Raw genomic sequence first — 16,519 nt, forward strand, 5'->3', positions numbered from 1 at the left:
GGTGCTTCCTTAGGCGGAGGAGTGTCCTCGTCATCTAAAATGTGTACTTGAGTGGATTGGAGAGAATGCAATGGTGAGTTCACATCATCTCCAAGGTTTATGGTCTCACTACAGCTAAACTTTTTCCAAGCATCATTAGCAAATTGACTTGTAGCTTGATCATCACCGATGATAAGGGCGAGATCATCATAATGCCTCAATGGTTTATTGACATATTGTCTAAGCTTTGCATTCTTAAATCTCTTGTCCTAAAAAAGTATAATTTAATTAATTAGAAAATTTTCTTAAAAATGAAAAATAAATCTATTCTTTAACTAGGCTTTATTTATCTCAACCCACCTATCCAAACATTCAGGATCCATAATGACAGTCTTCGTACTATCATCCCATCCAGCACTACTAAGATTACGACAAGTTTCCATATCACAAAATCTTGTTCGTAGAGTTTTGATGCGGTGCATGACATTATCCCACTTAAAAACTGTGTTGAACTTCTCATTAATGTGTTGAGAATCCATATGAAAAGCGGTTCTCTTAAAGCTTTTGTCAGGTTTGTAACCCTTTCTTACCAAGTCGGCAAGAAATGGAATGAGCTTATCATCATAACGAGAACCCCAAAACAAATGTTTGTTCCCTTAAGAACCACCTACTTCACCATTTTTTTTTGTATATGGAGTTTTTCCTCTTCTTCTTTGGATTTGGTGATGTTTCTACCCCTTCTTCTACGAGGTCCCGTTTGGAACCTGATTCAGGAGTTGATCTATTACCACTAGTATGCGAAAGCTGCACCCCACTCAGATTAGGATTGTGAAATTGTGGAGGAAAAGTGGGTGACTTGAGCATGTTCGAATATGGCCCCATATTATGATGCATTGGAAAGTAGCTGCTATCATGGAATGGCATGTTCGGGTATGCTTGAGGTGGTTATACAAAGTACGACTATTGAAATGGAAAATACCCATCGCCGTGATGCACAGACTGAGGAAGTTGAGGTGGTAGGGAAGGTGAAGGAACGACCCCGTTACCTTTTTGATTATCTCTCCCACTCAATGAAGTATTATCAGCCATTACTAATTAAATAGAAAAAGTTAGATGAAAGAAGTAAAACATGAATAAAAGCATAACGACATTAATGAAATTAGAGTTATTTAGTACATATATGAGCATAAATAGAACAAAAATAAAAATCAAGTCACTGTGGTTACACAATGATTATACATATCACAGTAGTTCACCCACATCGCCCAAACAATGTCATCCCTAAGAGTCTTCCACTCATTTCTTGATTCAGTTTGCTCTCTTTGGGTTTGATTTTGAGTAAAATTAACTAAATTAGTATCACTCTCGAAAGCCACTTCACCATCAATATCTTCATTAAATTCATCATCGTTGAGTAGTTCATCACTTGGATCCACAATTATAATGAAATTATGGAGTATCGTGCATGCCAATACGATATCTACTTGTATAGGAAAAGGATAATACGGCTTAGCACACAAAATCTTAAAACGATTTTTCAATGTGCAAAATGCAGATTCAATCTTAGACCTCAATGAAGAATGTCTTAGATTGAATAATTCTCTTCTATTCTTAGGTGTTTTACCCGAATGTTCTTTCAAATGATATCGAACACCTCGGTATGGAGAGATAAAACCTGGCATGGTTGGGTACCCAGCATCACATATATAGTATTTGCTTACAATTTTATTAAGAAAATTGTTAAGTCAAGTTTGAATAAGGTTTTGCAGTTTCTCCATATAAGGTCTTTTATTGTTGTAAGTCAAAGTTTACTAGACAGATCAGAGCAGAATCTTGAAACAAACTGATGACATAATTTTTTTTGGCGGTCTTCATGGTGCACGTTAGTAGGTGAATCATCCTCTGCTAACTTACACCCCCGCCGAGTTCTCGATGGTTAGGAAGAAGAAGAGCAGCGGTAAACAGATCCTTAGCATTGGACTGAGAGCGACTCCTTGTTCGCAATCCAAAGAGATCAGTTCTTTCGCAAAATTTGTTGGAAATGGTGAAGTTCTTGAATCTGAAGCCATGAGATCAACTGGTCCTAAGGGGGAAAGAATGAAGAAATCTATGGAAGAGATCCTTAGAGCTACAAATCCAAAAGATCAGAAAACTCCTCAATCGTTTGGATGCAGATCTCGTAGTCTCTGTAAGTGCTCTTTCTCTCGTGATGATCTGAGTAGATCCAGTAGATCTTCTTGGGCTGAAGATGAAGTTTTTGAGATTGATTTAGTAGATCAGCATCTTTTCTCAAACTCTAATAAATTGAATGCTATTCAATTGACTCCTACTGTGGATTCTACTGTTTCATTAAATCTTAATGGAAATTTAACTGAAAAGGATGTTGGCCTTCTTGTTTTGATGATGATTTACAAACAATTTACTACTAATGTTGTTTGTCTAGTATTTGTGTTTTCCTATGTATTATAGACAAACAACGTTGTTGGATGTTGGATGGATTGAGCCTACACGTTCATATCAAGAGGAGGTTGGCGGAATAGTGGAGTGAAGCAATGCACATTCAAGTCAAGATCCAAGTTCAAGCTTCATCCGCAAGATTACCAAGATAGAGCTTCGTTGAAGATCAAGATTGCTTGGGTAATTTAGTTTAGGAATTTATATTATGTGTGTTAAGTACGTTAAGCTCAATATCTATACACACACATTATGTTGGTTTTCATATATATATATATAGTGATATATATATATATATATATATATATGGTTTTATAGTTTTCGGGCTTATATATGAAAAAATGCATAGAATATCAGTTTTCGGTCGACCGCACCGGTCGACCGACCATTTGAGCTTTCGTCAGCATGCAGCAGAGAGGTGGTCGGTCGACCGGTCCGGTCGACCGAGAGCTTCCTTCGGTCGACCGCACCGGTCGACCGGATAAGTGTTTGCTTGATTTCCTGTTTTCGACCTGGATAACGGTCGACCGAACTTTCCATCGGTCGACCGAATTTTTCCATCGGTCGACCGACGGAATTTTCGGTCGACCGACAATATAGCCGTTGCTTTTTAACGGCTCTTTCTCTGAGCTGTTTGCTGGGGTTTTTGGTCATTTCGTTTTGGGGTTTTTGGCTGAGCTTTGAGTGGGTATATATACCCCATTGCTGATGTCTTTTCAAGTTAGCCAAGAGAGTTTGAAAACAAGTTTAAGAAAGTTTTTAATCAAGGGTTTAAGTTTTGTTTAAAAGAGTTTAAGAGTTTGTTTGAGTTTAGTTTGTGAAGCAAATTTCACAAGAGCAAAGAGGAGATCATCCTTTGGTGTTTGGGCATTCAACTCATCTCTCTCTCACTCTTGATCTATAGAGAAGTTTTCCTTAAACTCAATTCTAGCTATTTATTGTTTTGATCTTAATTTCCATAAGCTAGATTTCTATATTGAGTTTATAGTTGATTTTATTATCTCTTTGTTCACACACAACCTATTGAGCTTATTGTATTTACATTCATAGTATAATTTTGGGTTGTGAGATTAGTGACTTGGAGTTGTGCTTAATTGAGTTCTCACCTTGTTTAGAGAACAAATCATTTGATTTATATTGTGCTTATTGTGAGGATTCACTTGTAATACACTTGTACACCGAGAGAAGTGTGTGGTGAGAGACGGGGTCGAATCCAAGAGGAGTGGCGTCGGTTGACGTGCCTAGGGAGAGGTTGTAACCGAGCACTTGAGGAGGAGGACACGGGCTAGGACCAACACTTAGTGTGTGGGGTGTGATTACATAGTGATTGTATTGTGAGGTGTAAACGTTGTTCGGGTGAACGTAGAAAACCCGGTTGTGATAGTGGAGATCTCCTCGAGGTGAGGAGCGGGGACGTAGGTCGTGGGGACCGAACCTCGTAAACATATCGTTTTGTTTGTGATTGTATTGGCGTTCTTATTCTTCTTTTCATATCTTATATCGCCTTTGTGTATTGCTCATCATATTACCCTATCACTTGTGTAGATTGTTTATTTTACCCTTGTGTTAGTTCATATATCCTTGCTCATATATTTGTAATATCTCATTGATAGGATATATTCATTTGTTCATATTGCTTATTCTAGCTTACGTATCTTGTTGTATTTTATACTTGCTAGGATAACTTGTTAATTAATCTTATTTGGCATTTTATCGGATTAGATTAGCATAAGACCCTAATCCCCCCCCCTCTAGGGTCTAACAAAGGATACTTGTGTTGATTCTGATTTCCCTCCTCTTTCAAATGCTAAACCTGCTAATGAGACGGTGAATCTTGAGAAAAAAAGTTGGATCAGTTTTTTTGCCGAAATAGGAAAACTGGAAATGACATGGTCTTGGATTTCATTCCTCCTAAGTCTAAGAATTCAATGATCTTTGAGAAGGAAGAATGGCAAGAAGGTGAATCCATGTGGAAACTTTTACTTATTGGACATGTTATGGGTCTCAATGCTAAATTTAAATCCATGGAGACCTTTGTTAAGAAAGCATGGTCTCCATCGGCCAATACTGAGGTTTTCCTTCTTAAATCAGGGTTATATCTGTTCAAATTCAACAATAAAGAAGAGATCAGTGAAATAATTGAAAATGACCCTTGGTTTTTTGGGTCAAGGCCTCTCTTACTAAAACATTGGTCAAATGAAGAAGAGATAGAGAAGAATTTTGATAATGTCTATCCTATGTGTATACAACTGTCAAGCTTAAACTCAATTTGTGGAATGCTAAGTGCATAAGCAAAATAGCTAGTGTCATTGGTAGACCAGTAACTACAGATAAACTCACTAGCCAATAGGCAAAGACTAGCCAATAGGCAAAACATTGGTCAAATTGAATTATGTCATCAGTTTGTTTCAAGATTCTGCTCTGATCTGTCTAGTAAACTTTGACTTACAACAATAAAAGACCTTATATAGACAAACTGCAAAACCTTATTCATTAGCCCTTCAGTTCACCTAGTATTCATTTAATGATAAAACTCAACCTCGCCGTGACAAATCTCTAACCTTATCAACTTACATATAAGTTATAAATAATCAAAGATGCGGTCCTGACAATCATGACCTTAGCTTTGATTCTCAAGCGACCTTGAAATTTAACATTGTTGTATTGAATCCAGACAGATCCTCAGCACAGAAACTTCGCCCGACGATAGGTTGACCTACCTGCCATTCATATGGTCTACCTGCATTTGCTGTGCGCTTGTGCGACTCCTCCCCATGAACTACACCTTTCCACAAGTCTAATATCATCATCTCCTGCATTGTTTGCCTCACATTGACTGGAGAATCACCTGTACTACACCTCTCTACAATTCTGAATACATCAATTTCCTACACCACTTGACTGGAACCTGAAAGAAAAGCCATCTATTCTACACCTTCCCACGATATGAATGAAGCCAGCCTCCACGCGCATCATTCACCCACGTCTAGCTAAAAGCATCGGAATGCGGCTTCCCACCAAAAATAAGGTGCAGTCAAAAGACAGGCTACTCCATAAATCCTAGAAGATATTCCACGTCTGGCATTTTCTCTATCTTGCAACAGTCTCCAACATTGCCGTCAACATCTTTGCACTTTTTGCACGACAGTATGTACAATAGATATGTAATCTTGCAACGACTCGAATATACTCATTGTGACCAACGCAGTAATACAATTTAAGTAAAAACTATTTTATCATTTTCATACCGCCATATACAAGTTACACGCCACTCTCTTTACAGTTAAAAGACCTTCCACTATAGCCACTATAACCTATAAAGTGAACTATGTAATACCGTATCAACTTTCCATGAAAAAAACCTGGAAGGCGTCATCTTGCATCATTCGATCATCAGCTAGAACCAGTTCAAATATCTGTAGGAAGGACCATTCCTCGACGAAACCATAGACAACCAAGCTACAAGCAAACCGATAAAATACTCATGAAGACGAACACGAGGATTCAAAAGATGAAAGTCTTGGCCTCTTGTTAGCAAGAGAGGCCCTCGGCACATACTCAGGTGAAGTCACCTTATCAAGAACAGACTTCAAAGACTGTTGAACATTGTTTATAAAGATATGATTCTCCATATCACTAGGATTTCCATCACAAGTTATCACAAAAGCAATTTTGATTCTGCCACCCGAAGTGCAGATCTCAGCTTGTACAGTCTTCAGATGTAGATAGTGAAGAGTTTGTCTAACATCTGCAAGGAGATCTGGCCGGTCCTCGCAACTGAGTGATGCCTTAATTAAAAAGCTTTCGGTTTTAGTTCCATCTCTGTTAACTTCTACTCTCACTTCATCAGCATCGGATGGGATGGAAAGACCTTTGCTCATCTCTGTTGCGTTGCTCTTCAATTTATTTACGTGCGTGATTACTTCGGCAAGCAATGCAGCTTTGTCCAACTGCAACAAAACAGCTAAATTAGCCACACTAAATATTCTTTTTCTTTGAAACTACGAAGGTTACAGTTAAGCATTGATTTAAGAGGATTGTTCAAATCACTCTAATGGACAAGGTAACAAGCAGCAAAGTAACATACAAGATGAACAAGAAATTGAAAGAAAATCAATGTGTACTTGGACCAATAGCATAACATGTATGCATAAGGTAGTAGGGAACAGACAGAAAACAAGAGATGTTATTTTAGGTACGATAAATGCCCATATAACTAGCAGTGAGCAAAAATATACAAACAGAATGCCAACATATCAAAGTTAGAGCATATTATCATCTAATAGTATCTAAGTAGCGTGGAAACGGATATCGTTACAGTTACAGGACATGGAAAATTTGTAAAAGGTATGGTACAGGATCATGGCTATGTCAATATTTATATACACATATTATATATTAAAATTAATATTTTACATGAGATCAACATTTTTCTCCTTCACATCTTATCAGAATAAAAATTTCTATAATATTTTTATGTTTCTTATATTATGTAGATTATAAATTGGAAAATTATAATTTTTAAACTAGACACGCAAACAATGCTTTAAAATAATAGTTCGAAACTCTACCTATATCCAAAGTGTTTTAGGAATTAGGAAGTGGATGTGTAGGATATGCGTCCAAAAAGTGTGTGAGAAGTGTTTTAACTTAAAACATATATTGCATAAGTGAATACATGCCCCAATAAATGAATTCATATATGCCAGGAGTGTTAGGAGTATGAGTACGGATATGGTACAGGTATATGTAGGGTATGGGTACAACTTTAGTTAGGAGCACAAACAACAAACAGGTCTCCTGTGTGACTGCTGCTTCCTGCTCTGTAATGTCATGCTCAGCCACTACCATTTACATCAATTTCTTAATTGTAAATAGATGCTACTAATAATTATACTTCAATTAGGGAAACAATAAGGATACAAATAAATAATAAACTAAAGGATGAATGACACATAACCCTCTCCTCTATCTCCAGTTACAATTAGTTCCCTCAGCTCATTTTCCCCTCTCAATTCTTGAAGGGAACAGGTCTAATGTGCAACTTATTTTTATAAATGAAATTAGATAAGTGAAACATCCACTTGGGCAAATTATCTCAAGAATATAATTTTAGATTTGCTTAGACATACTTTTAAGTGTGCAAATAGTAGACATAAATATTTAATATTTATAATGTTTTATTAGTATGATTGGAAACAGAACAATAATATAATTTTAAGAATCTCCAATAAAAAGATAAGAATACAAAGATATATACAAAGATCACACTGCACATAACCCTCTCACCTATACTTCTTGTTGCACTTAACCTCAATAGATCATTTTAGCCCCTCGGTCAAAGGGTGCAACTTGCAGTTTATCTTTCTCAGTTGAAATTAGATAAATGAAACATCTACTTAGATAAATTATCTCTAGAATATTTTTTAAGGAAAAAATAGGACAAGATGCCCTACTCAGACTTTAGAATATTATTTGAGATTTATTCATGTATGCCATATGTGTATATAGATACATATATATGTGTATATATATATGGATATATATAGTCACTGTAAGTGTAACTTCTATATATTAACATCTGTAAATTAAACTTCTGGATATATAACACTTTTTTGAATAAACATCAAAAATGGAGCTGGCACGTGCCTTGCTCGTGCCCTCCTCACTAGTGTGTGTGCGCATGCGCGCGCATGTGTGTTGCTACCAAGCTCTACAAATCCTTCTAAAGTCAATCTGGATCATGATCTGAGTAAGTGCGCACCAGAAGAACATACAGACACTAACAGAATGTCACAACCCCGACCAGCAAGCCCACTGGCGCATTGTAGCTCTGAGATCCACTAAGTGCAAACGTGGTTTGGCATAATACACTGCCAAAAATGGGTAGCGAATGTTACACTTGAATCTCAAGACACATCATTTCTATTAGTTACTCAATGTGGGACTAAGTTCGCGGACATTAGAAACACTTAGATCCACATTTCTTGCTGACTATCTGAAACCATTTGTCATGGCATGGGCCAGCAAGCCTATTGACATGGTGTAGCCTTGAGATCCACTAAGTGCAACACTTAGTGTGGCTAATCCACTTCCAAAAATAGTTAGCCAATGCTACATTTGAATCTCAAGACACATCCTTTCTCTTAATTATGTGAGACTAAGTTTGAGGGGCATAGCATGCAAAATTAAAGCAGATCTTTAGCCACTTGAATTTCAGCAGCCTTAAGATATGGAAGGTACTAGTGAGATTAATGACGATTAATCAGGGAAAGATTCAAAAGTCCTCAAATTATATGTACTACAAGCTCACTTTACACTGCCTAGCTTGATGTAACTGTAATATGGCCCACTGGAGATAAGGTGACTGATTGATTGACTAATGGAATTGAAGCACTTTAACCAAAATGGCCAACCATTTGATTCTTGGTCCAAACATAATTTAGTAATGTATCCATCTTAACTTTATGTGACTAGACCGACTTCATATTGCTCATCTTGAACGCTTTAAAGAATGAAAGATCCTAAACTCAACAAAATCATAGAAGAACCAAAAACATGGTAGAATTAGAATCTTCCAGCTCTAAACTAAATGAACGAGACTTAAAAATATTTTAGACATAAAAACATAACAGAAGGCAGTAAAGTGGACTATGTTGGTGTAAGGTCTTACCAACTGTAGTGGTGACCTAGTAAATAAATCAAGAAGAACCCAAGAAATTCCAGCATGTGATAGCATAAGCAAATAAGGCTGAACTGGACATGCATGTTCTGAACATCCACTACACGTCTACACCACAACATAGATTGGGAGTAAATTGCAGGGCTTTGAAAAACATTATAAGAAATGATAGATAAAGATACTAGTACCATTAATTATTCAGTAAAATCACACTAAGAAACTGGACCTTTGTAGGAACCAACAAGTTTGTCATGACCAAATGAACCCCATCCCACAATATTAATATAGATTGCAAATACCATTTGATGAGAAAAAGGAAAGGAATACATGAAAATTTTGAAGATCTAATGACACCTCTAACGAAAACAAGGCCGAAAGAAGAAAGATATCCAGAAATCATACACATAATACTAATAGAAACAAACAAAATCGATGTATACCAAAAGCGAAACATAGGTTGAACTCCATTACTGAAGGATAAATCTGCAAGATGCCATAAATAATCAACAACTTGCAGTTAGAAGTCTCCATTATAATTCTACTAAAACACAAGCAGTTACGGACCTTGGTTGCTCTAATACCACGTCAAAGGTCCCTTCAAACTTCATCAAAACTCTGAAGTTGTGGTGATGATTGAGGTTTATAATTTTATACTCTAACATGACTCCATAGGTCAAGGGGTCGTTTCAAGGGCCGAAATCTAGACTCGCAGAGCAGTATCTCTTTTCTTCATCCACTTTAGAAATTCATTGTCAGTAAGAATTGGTTTGGGTAGCTTTGGTACCATGTCAAAGGTCCTCACCAGTACAACAAAATTATGAAGTTTTGGTGTGGTGGAAGGATCCTTTGACAGAAGTCTCCACCATAATTCTACCAACACTTGAAAAAGTTCACTGAATTTTAAGCCTGAAATTCCTGCACATGAGCTTGCAGACGAGTAGAAGTCAGCACTTAGATATCCATAGATAATAAGCACCCCCTTGTCTATCTAACAAACATCATATATCAATACCTCTCTCTTTCATATATGTGAGATCCCAAAAGAGAGTGTTCCTCTTCGCATAACGTTTCTGGGACACCAAAGAAAATTATACATGCTCCATATTTTCCTTCAATGGAAAAAAGGAAGAAATGCCAAAAAAACATGGGCCAACACCCAACTCATACAACAAACAAGGGGGCAAAAAAAAATAATCCTAGGTCCACAAGAAAATTAAAAAAGAACCCAAACCAGCAACAATTCAACATGTAAAGAAAACAAACATGCAAACAAGAATCAGGTACCCAACAACAACGAGGGAGAAAGGAGAAAGAGGCACAACCTTATCAGTACAAGGGACCATGCTCCTCAACATCGCGAGATGACCATTAATCCTCTCCCTCCTCCTCCTCTCGGCCTCGCTATGCATCTTAAGCGCCATGGCCGCCTTCTCATCACAACCCCCTCTTCCTACTCCTCCTCCTCCTCCTCCTTTCCTCCCGTTTTTCACCAAATTAGCCCTCACCAACTCCCCCTTCTCCTCGTCAAGAACCAACGAGCTCGCCGAACTGGGTCCCTCCCCAAACCCTCTCAAACCCCTCAAACTATCCCCAACTGGGACCGAACCCATGTCTTAAAAGAAGCCCAAGAAGGCAAAGACTATGTTGAATTTGTTTGAATCGAAAAAGCTAGCGCGCAAAAGAGAAATGAAGCTGAATTTGTTTTCAAGAACCAGGAGGACGGCCGGCGGGTGAAGACCAAAAGAGTCTAGCGCCACGGAGAGTTCTCTGTCCACCTTCCACTTGATTGCTGAGGACGAAGGGAAATGGTTCCATTACTTGAGAGAGATGCGAAGGGGTTTTGGGGAATGAGATTATGGGTCTCATTTTATTCTCTGTTTGATGAACTCTATCATCTTTTTAAAAAAACAAACGCTCAAATTTTGAGAGGCGATATTTGGAATCTTAGAATCTCTTGCGGCACGAGGGAGGAATATTTGGGGGACGGGGGAGGATTCTGAATGCAGGAGGCGCTTGAGAAGCGTGAGGGGAGATGAGAGGGGGTTTTAAGCGAAGGGGGCTGAAACTTCGAGAGGATTAATTAATTAATTTAAGGGTTTTTTTTTTTAAGTTTTATAATGGAGCGGATAAAGAAGAAAGGAGATACTTTGATTAGTTTAATTAGTGGTGCTAATTCGTGAGGTGGTATTTTAATGTCGTTAAAAAAAGGATGAGTGAGGGTGAGAAATTTGAGGTAATACATCTTTAGAAGAGAATAATGCACATCTTCCTCATATGAGTATATTATTATATTTGTCATACGAGAATGATGTATATCACTGACAATGGTGTGGTTCAATTTTAATCAAATGAATGAAAAAGGAGAGAGTGAAAATTCACAATTACACTTGATTGAAATTGAAAATCACCGTGTGAGAGCCTCTCCAATAGGAAATATGATACTCGTTATCGTCGTATGAAAAAAAAAAAAACTCTTCCATTGCAACGAATTACATGAAATTATGAGAATTGTTAAAGATATGTTCCTAAGTAGGGGTGTCAAACCGTATCCGTATCCGAGGAATTATCCGTAACCGTATCCGTTAGGATACGAATATGGTTACTCAAATCTATTACCGATAGGATATGGTTGCGAATATGGTTTTGTAGTGAAATATCCGTATCCGAAAATATCCGAATACATATTGGTAATACTCTTACGATAGTTTCGATTCTTAGATTATGGATTTGTGGTTAATTTTGATGATCAAGGTGTCCAATCTAAGCTTTTCAATCATAATGAACATATTAACGAACTCATTTTGTATCACATGACTATATTTTTCTGAATACTATCTAGTTTTCTCATATCCTTTTTGTATCCGCATGCATATCCGTTTATATATCTGCATCTATATCCGTAACCGTATCCGATTTTGGCGGATATGGATATTAATTTTTCTTACCGACATATATCCGTATCCGTATCCGTATCCGAGATGGGTAAGCGGATATGGATATGGTAAGTGCTATATCCGAACCGTATCCGCTCCGTTAACACCCCTAATCCTAAGCCCAAATCAGCTAACAAAAGGCACAAGGTATCACCATTTGAAGCTCATACCCTCTCCAATCATTGTTTAGCACATGACCCTACTATCTAAACAGAGTCTAATGAGAGATCCTCTGCATCAATGTAATTAACTACTTTTCTCTTGATGAGCCATCAGCCATTATACAATGGAGGCATGGGTGACTGACTATTTCCGTTCCACTGGATGCCCGATGGTCTAAAAAAAATGAGGGTCTACGAAAAGAAATCATTGATTAGTTCTAAAATTCTTTCAAAACAGGCTAATAGGTGTCCAATGAGAAGAGTCCACTGCATAGTTTTTCCTTAATTCATAGCTAATATCTACCTCTTCACAACACGACGTCTTGTTTTGCCGACAAAAAATTGTCAACTTATTACGTATTTATGTTGGCCATTAGCTTCATGATCAACCAGTAGCATTAACTTTAAGAGCTTTGCTACGGGGACCCAGAATATGGGACTAATAAGAGGGACAAGTGAGGTGTCCCCCTCCTGTTGGATAATGAGTTGGTCATCATTAATGATGGCCAACTCATTATCCAATAGGAGGGGGACACCTCACTTGTCCCTTCTATTGGTCCCATATTTTGGGTCATTGAGGAATTTTTCTAACTTTAAATGCTTCTTCTAAAAATTTTAATTTAAAAAAAACCCTTTAAATGCTTCTCCTCTTTATTCAAGGGTGACACTACAGGCACACCCCCAACCACACATTGGGACACACCCCTCTCTCAGCTACAGTGCACGGGGCCCATTTTAGATTTTTAAAAAAATCTAAAATGGGCCCCATGCAATGTAGCTGAGAGAGGGGGTGTGCCCCAACTCCCAAGGTATGGTTGGAGGTGTGCCTGTAGTGTTTACCTTTATTCAAACAAAGATATAAAATATATAATGATCTCAGAAAAGTAGTAGGCTACAAAGTACAACCCCCGGGTATCGTTAAAAAAAACTTTCCTATAAAATATAAATATATTGGACCAAAATAGTACACCAAATAAATATTACCATTTAATACATTTAATAACCAAAAGGCAATGATACAGTGATTTGATAAGTTGTATATTTGTATATCAGAAAAAGAGAAGCAATGTACAATAGGCTGACGTGGATTTTTATTTAAAATTCATTTCATTGAATTAGACAAATATAACGTACAAATATCGATTGACCCATAGATACTCTCAACCCTCTCAACTCTGAAGACGTGGGGTTAATTAATTGCAGCCCTTCAAATGTCTAGCCTTCCATTACCTTGGAAAGACCTCAACTATTCCCTAGCTTGTTTATAGAAGAAGAAAGGGTGTTGGTTACTGTTTCCATTGGCTATAATGCACGAAGGTCATCTCCTAATGATGCATCATCTTAACCTTCCCCATTTTCTCATGTCACCATCTCACCATCTTAACCCTCTCACATCAAGCTTGACAATTTATTATACGATTAAATTTTCTAAACAAACTCAATCACATTTTTTTTTAAATCGACCCTCTTAAGCTTTTTTTTTTTACAAAAATCGATTTTTAATCCGGTTCCTAAATAGTCGGGGTTGTCAACCTCGACTATTTAGTGCATAGAATGTTAGGGTTTAAAGTTGTAATTGAGGTTTTACAATTTTCTAAATAGTCGAGGTTGAAAAATCCGACTATTTAGGAACCGAATTAAAAAAAATCGACCCACTTTCTCGTCACGATGCTGACGTGGTGAGTGAGAAAGTAGGTTGATTTTTGTAAAAAAAAATCAAGGGAGTCAATTTTTTTAAAAAAATATGAATGGTGTAGAATTGGCAACACACTTGAAAAGTTCAGGAAAACAGGTGCAGAAAACTATTTGGAAGCCTGTCGGTCGACCGCGAGACGGCTGCGATCGATCGGAAACGTGCACAGGTCGAAGGTGGATTCTGGAGTTGGAGACGGTCGACCGTCACGATCGACCGCCAGGGACCCTGTAAGATTCTGGGTCTCTGGAATTAGTGACGGCGGTCGGTCGCCAAACCTAGTAGTCAATTTATGTTTCTGTCGATTCCTGGGCGGTCGACCGCGACGAATTCGGCGGTCGAGCGCTAGTCGGGTCTGAGTCTGGGTTATGTTTTCTGACCCGTTTCGTTTTGTGTTGATATATAACCTTAATCACGATTATTAGGGTTAATTAAGGACGACTTTGAGCAGCTTTTGAGAGAAAATTATGCATCCTTTGAGGGAGAATTTGTGAGAGATTTTGAGAGCTTTGTTTGAGGGTTTTTGGTGAGATGAGGGAGAATTTGTGAGAGATTTTGAGAGCTTTGTTTGAGGGTTTTTGGTGAGATTGTAAACCCTATTTGTATTCTCTTTATCGCTTTGTTTGAGGGTTTTTGGTGAGATTGTAAACCCTATTTGTATTCTCTTTATCTCTAATAGTAAAAAACTCCCCCCTCCTTGCCCCGTGAACGTAGACAACTTACCGAACCACGTAAAATTCATTTGTCTTGTTGTGGTTTGTGTTTATTCGTTTGGTTGTGGTCTATCTCGTTCTTATTTGTGCTCTTTCGTGTGTTTTGAGTTCCGCTGCGCACAACAAATAGGTTTATTTAGAAAAATTTCTTCATTTATTATACAACATAACGTTGGTTCGGTGGGGGGCAATGAGCTTCCGCTCGCAATTCACCAATTGGCATTTGCGTATTAGAAAATATAGGGAAAATTCAGTAGGAGTACATCTTCATCCCTATTTCTTTTTTCTTTCTTTTGGTAGACTTTAGAAGTATAATTTTTTTTATGAACACCAACTCAGAAGCTGAGGTATGGCTTTCGAAACAAACATGATGTGTACAGCTCCTGTCTACATTCATTTGATTAAAGATATATGATGAGGGTATTTTAAAATAAAGGTTCCAAAAGTCCAATATCCACGTTCATAGCTAGGGTAGAGATTATCCTAGATGGAAACAAATTAAGCACGAGTATCATAAATATAGCCTTATACGGGACATATATTTGAGCATCATAATTCGGGGATCTTTGTCTCTATGAATTAAGAAAGGCGAAGTCAACCAACTCGGAAGATTAGGAAAGTGTCGAACCAAAAGTTGATGATTATATATACATTAACAAGTTTAGATGAAAAGTCCTGTCCGATTACCTAATCATAGAATCAATTTTGATGATGTAAATTATAATTGAAAGCATCCATAGGTTTATGGAACTTTTTTTTTATGAGCAACGGCAAGGATGCTCAAAATTCCATCAAAACTATGTATTAATCTTGATGGGTCTGTTAAGAATAGCTCGTCAGCGATTGCGCCCATCGGAGATGTTCATGTTCTTTACCGGCGGTATTGGGAATTATTTTACTTATTTAGTCATTTTTTATATATATATATATATATATATATATATATATAATATATATATATATATATAGTATATAATATCAGAGAGCAGAGAGAGATGAGACGAGATGGATGAGAGGAGAGAGAAGAGAGAGAAGAAAACGGGAGGTGGTGGCAGCGTAGGAAAATTTCCTACCCTGCAGGTATGATATGTGAGCCTTCCTACTAGTACTGGTATTAGGCTCACATGCTATACACCGCCCCAAGCGATCAGAAATTTGCGTCGCTGCCAGCCTCACCTTCCTGTTTCTTTATATTATATTATATTATATTACTATATATATAATATAGATATATAATATATATATATATATATATATATATATATATATATATATATATATATATATATGGGAGAAGTGTTCCTAAGGTGACGCCTTAGATAATCGTCTAAGGACGCGGTCTAAAATCACATGATTGAGCTACATTGTGAATGATCCGCTCTGTTGAACTTGATCTACATATTCTAAAACTCCAACACACTAAGCTTGGGGTGAATCGTCGTCGTTTGACCATTCATCCACTCGTATCAATTTTAATGGTTTCGAATGAATAGAACATTTTGCATGGCTCGACGGAGGGTCAAACGACGATGGGTTCACCCCAAGCTTAGTGTGTTGGGGTTTTAGAATATGTAGATCAAGTTCAACGGAGCAGATCATCCACAATGTACCTCAATCATGTGATTTTAGATCGTATCCTTAGATGATTATCTAAGGCGTCTACTTAGAAACACTTTTCCATATATATATATACTTCTCTATACAAATGGGAGAACCCAAGATTCACTATTCATGCTACAGTAAGTGCTATAATAGTATTAATTGTATCATTATTACTATAGCAAACATGAAACTGGGCACTGTGGTTTTTGAAGAAATGTTCTGTAGCACACACGAATACTGTAGAAGAGACGGGATACTGTAGCTATTCAAAAAATTCAAAAAACTGTAGCAGTTAAACTGAG

General features: G+C 37.3%; 2 protein-coding genes across 3 annotated transcripts; both read right to left on the reverse strand.

The window, feature by feature from the left end:
• LOC109838546 lies at window positions 1,188-1,661 on the reverse strand. The gene has a single exon (XM_020406979.1). It carries the CDS (start codon window positions 1,659-1,661, stop codon window positions 1,188-1,190), a length of 474 nt encoding a protein of 157 aa, XP_020262568.1.
• Window positions 5,597-11,168, reverse strand: LOC109828834 (transcription factor bHLH30-like). Of its 2 annotated transcripts, XM_020395799.1 has the most exons (3): window positions 10,438-11,168; window positions 9,107-9,223; window positions 5,597-6,383 (listed from the first exon to the last, which is right to left on the reverse strand). In XM_020395799.1, the coding sequence occupies exons 1-3, from the start codon at window positions 10,723-10,725 to the stop codon at window positions 5,916-5,918; spliced, it is 873 nt and encodes a 290-aa protein (XP_020251388.1). In that variant the 5' UTR covers window positions 10,726-11,168; the 3' UTR covers window positions 5,597-5,915. The 2 variants fall into 2 exon arrangements, with proteins under 2 accessions (XP_020251388.1, XP_020251389.1); XM_020395800.1 differs by lacking the exon at window positions 9,107-9,223 and having other exon boundaries at window positions 10,438-11,165.

The sequence above is a fragment of the Asparagus officinalis genome, chromosome 1, assembly GCF_001876935.1.
Source record: "Asparagus officinalis chromosome 1, Aspof.V1, whole genome shotgun sequence".
Taxonomy (NCBI): Eukaryota; Viridiplantae; Streptophyta; class Magnoliopsida; order Asparagales; family Asparagaceae; genus Asparagus; species Asparagus officinalis.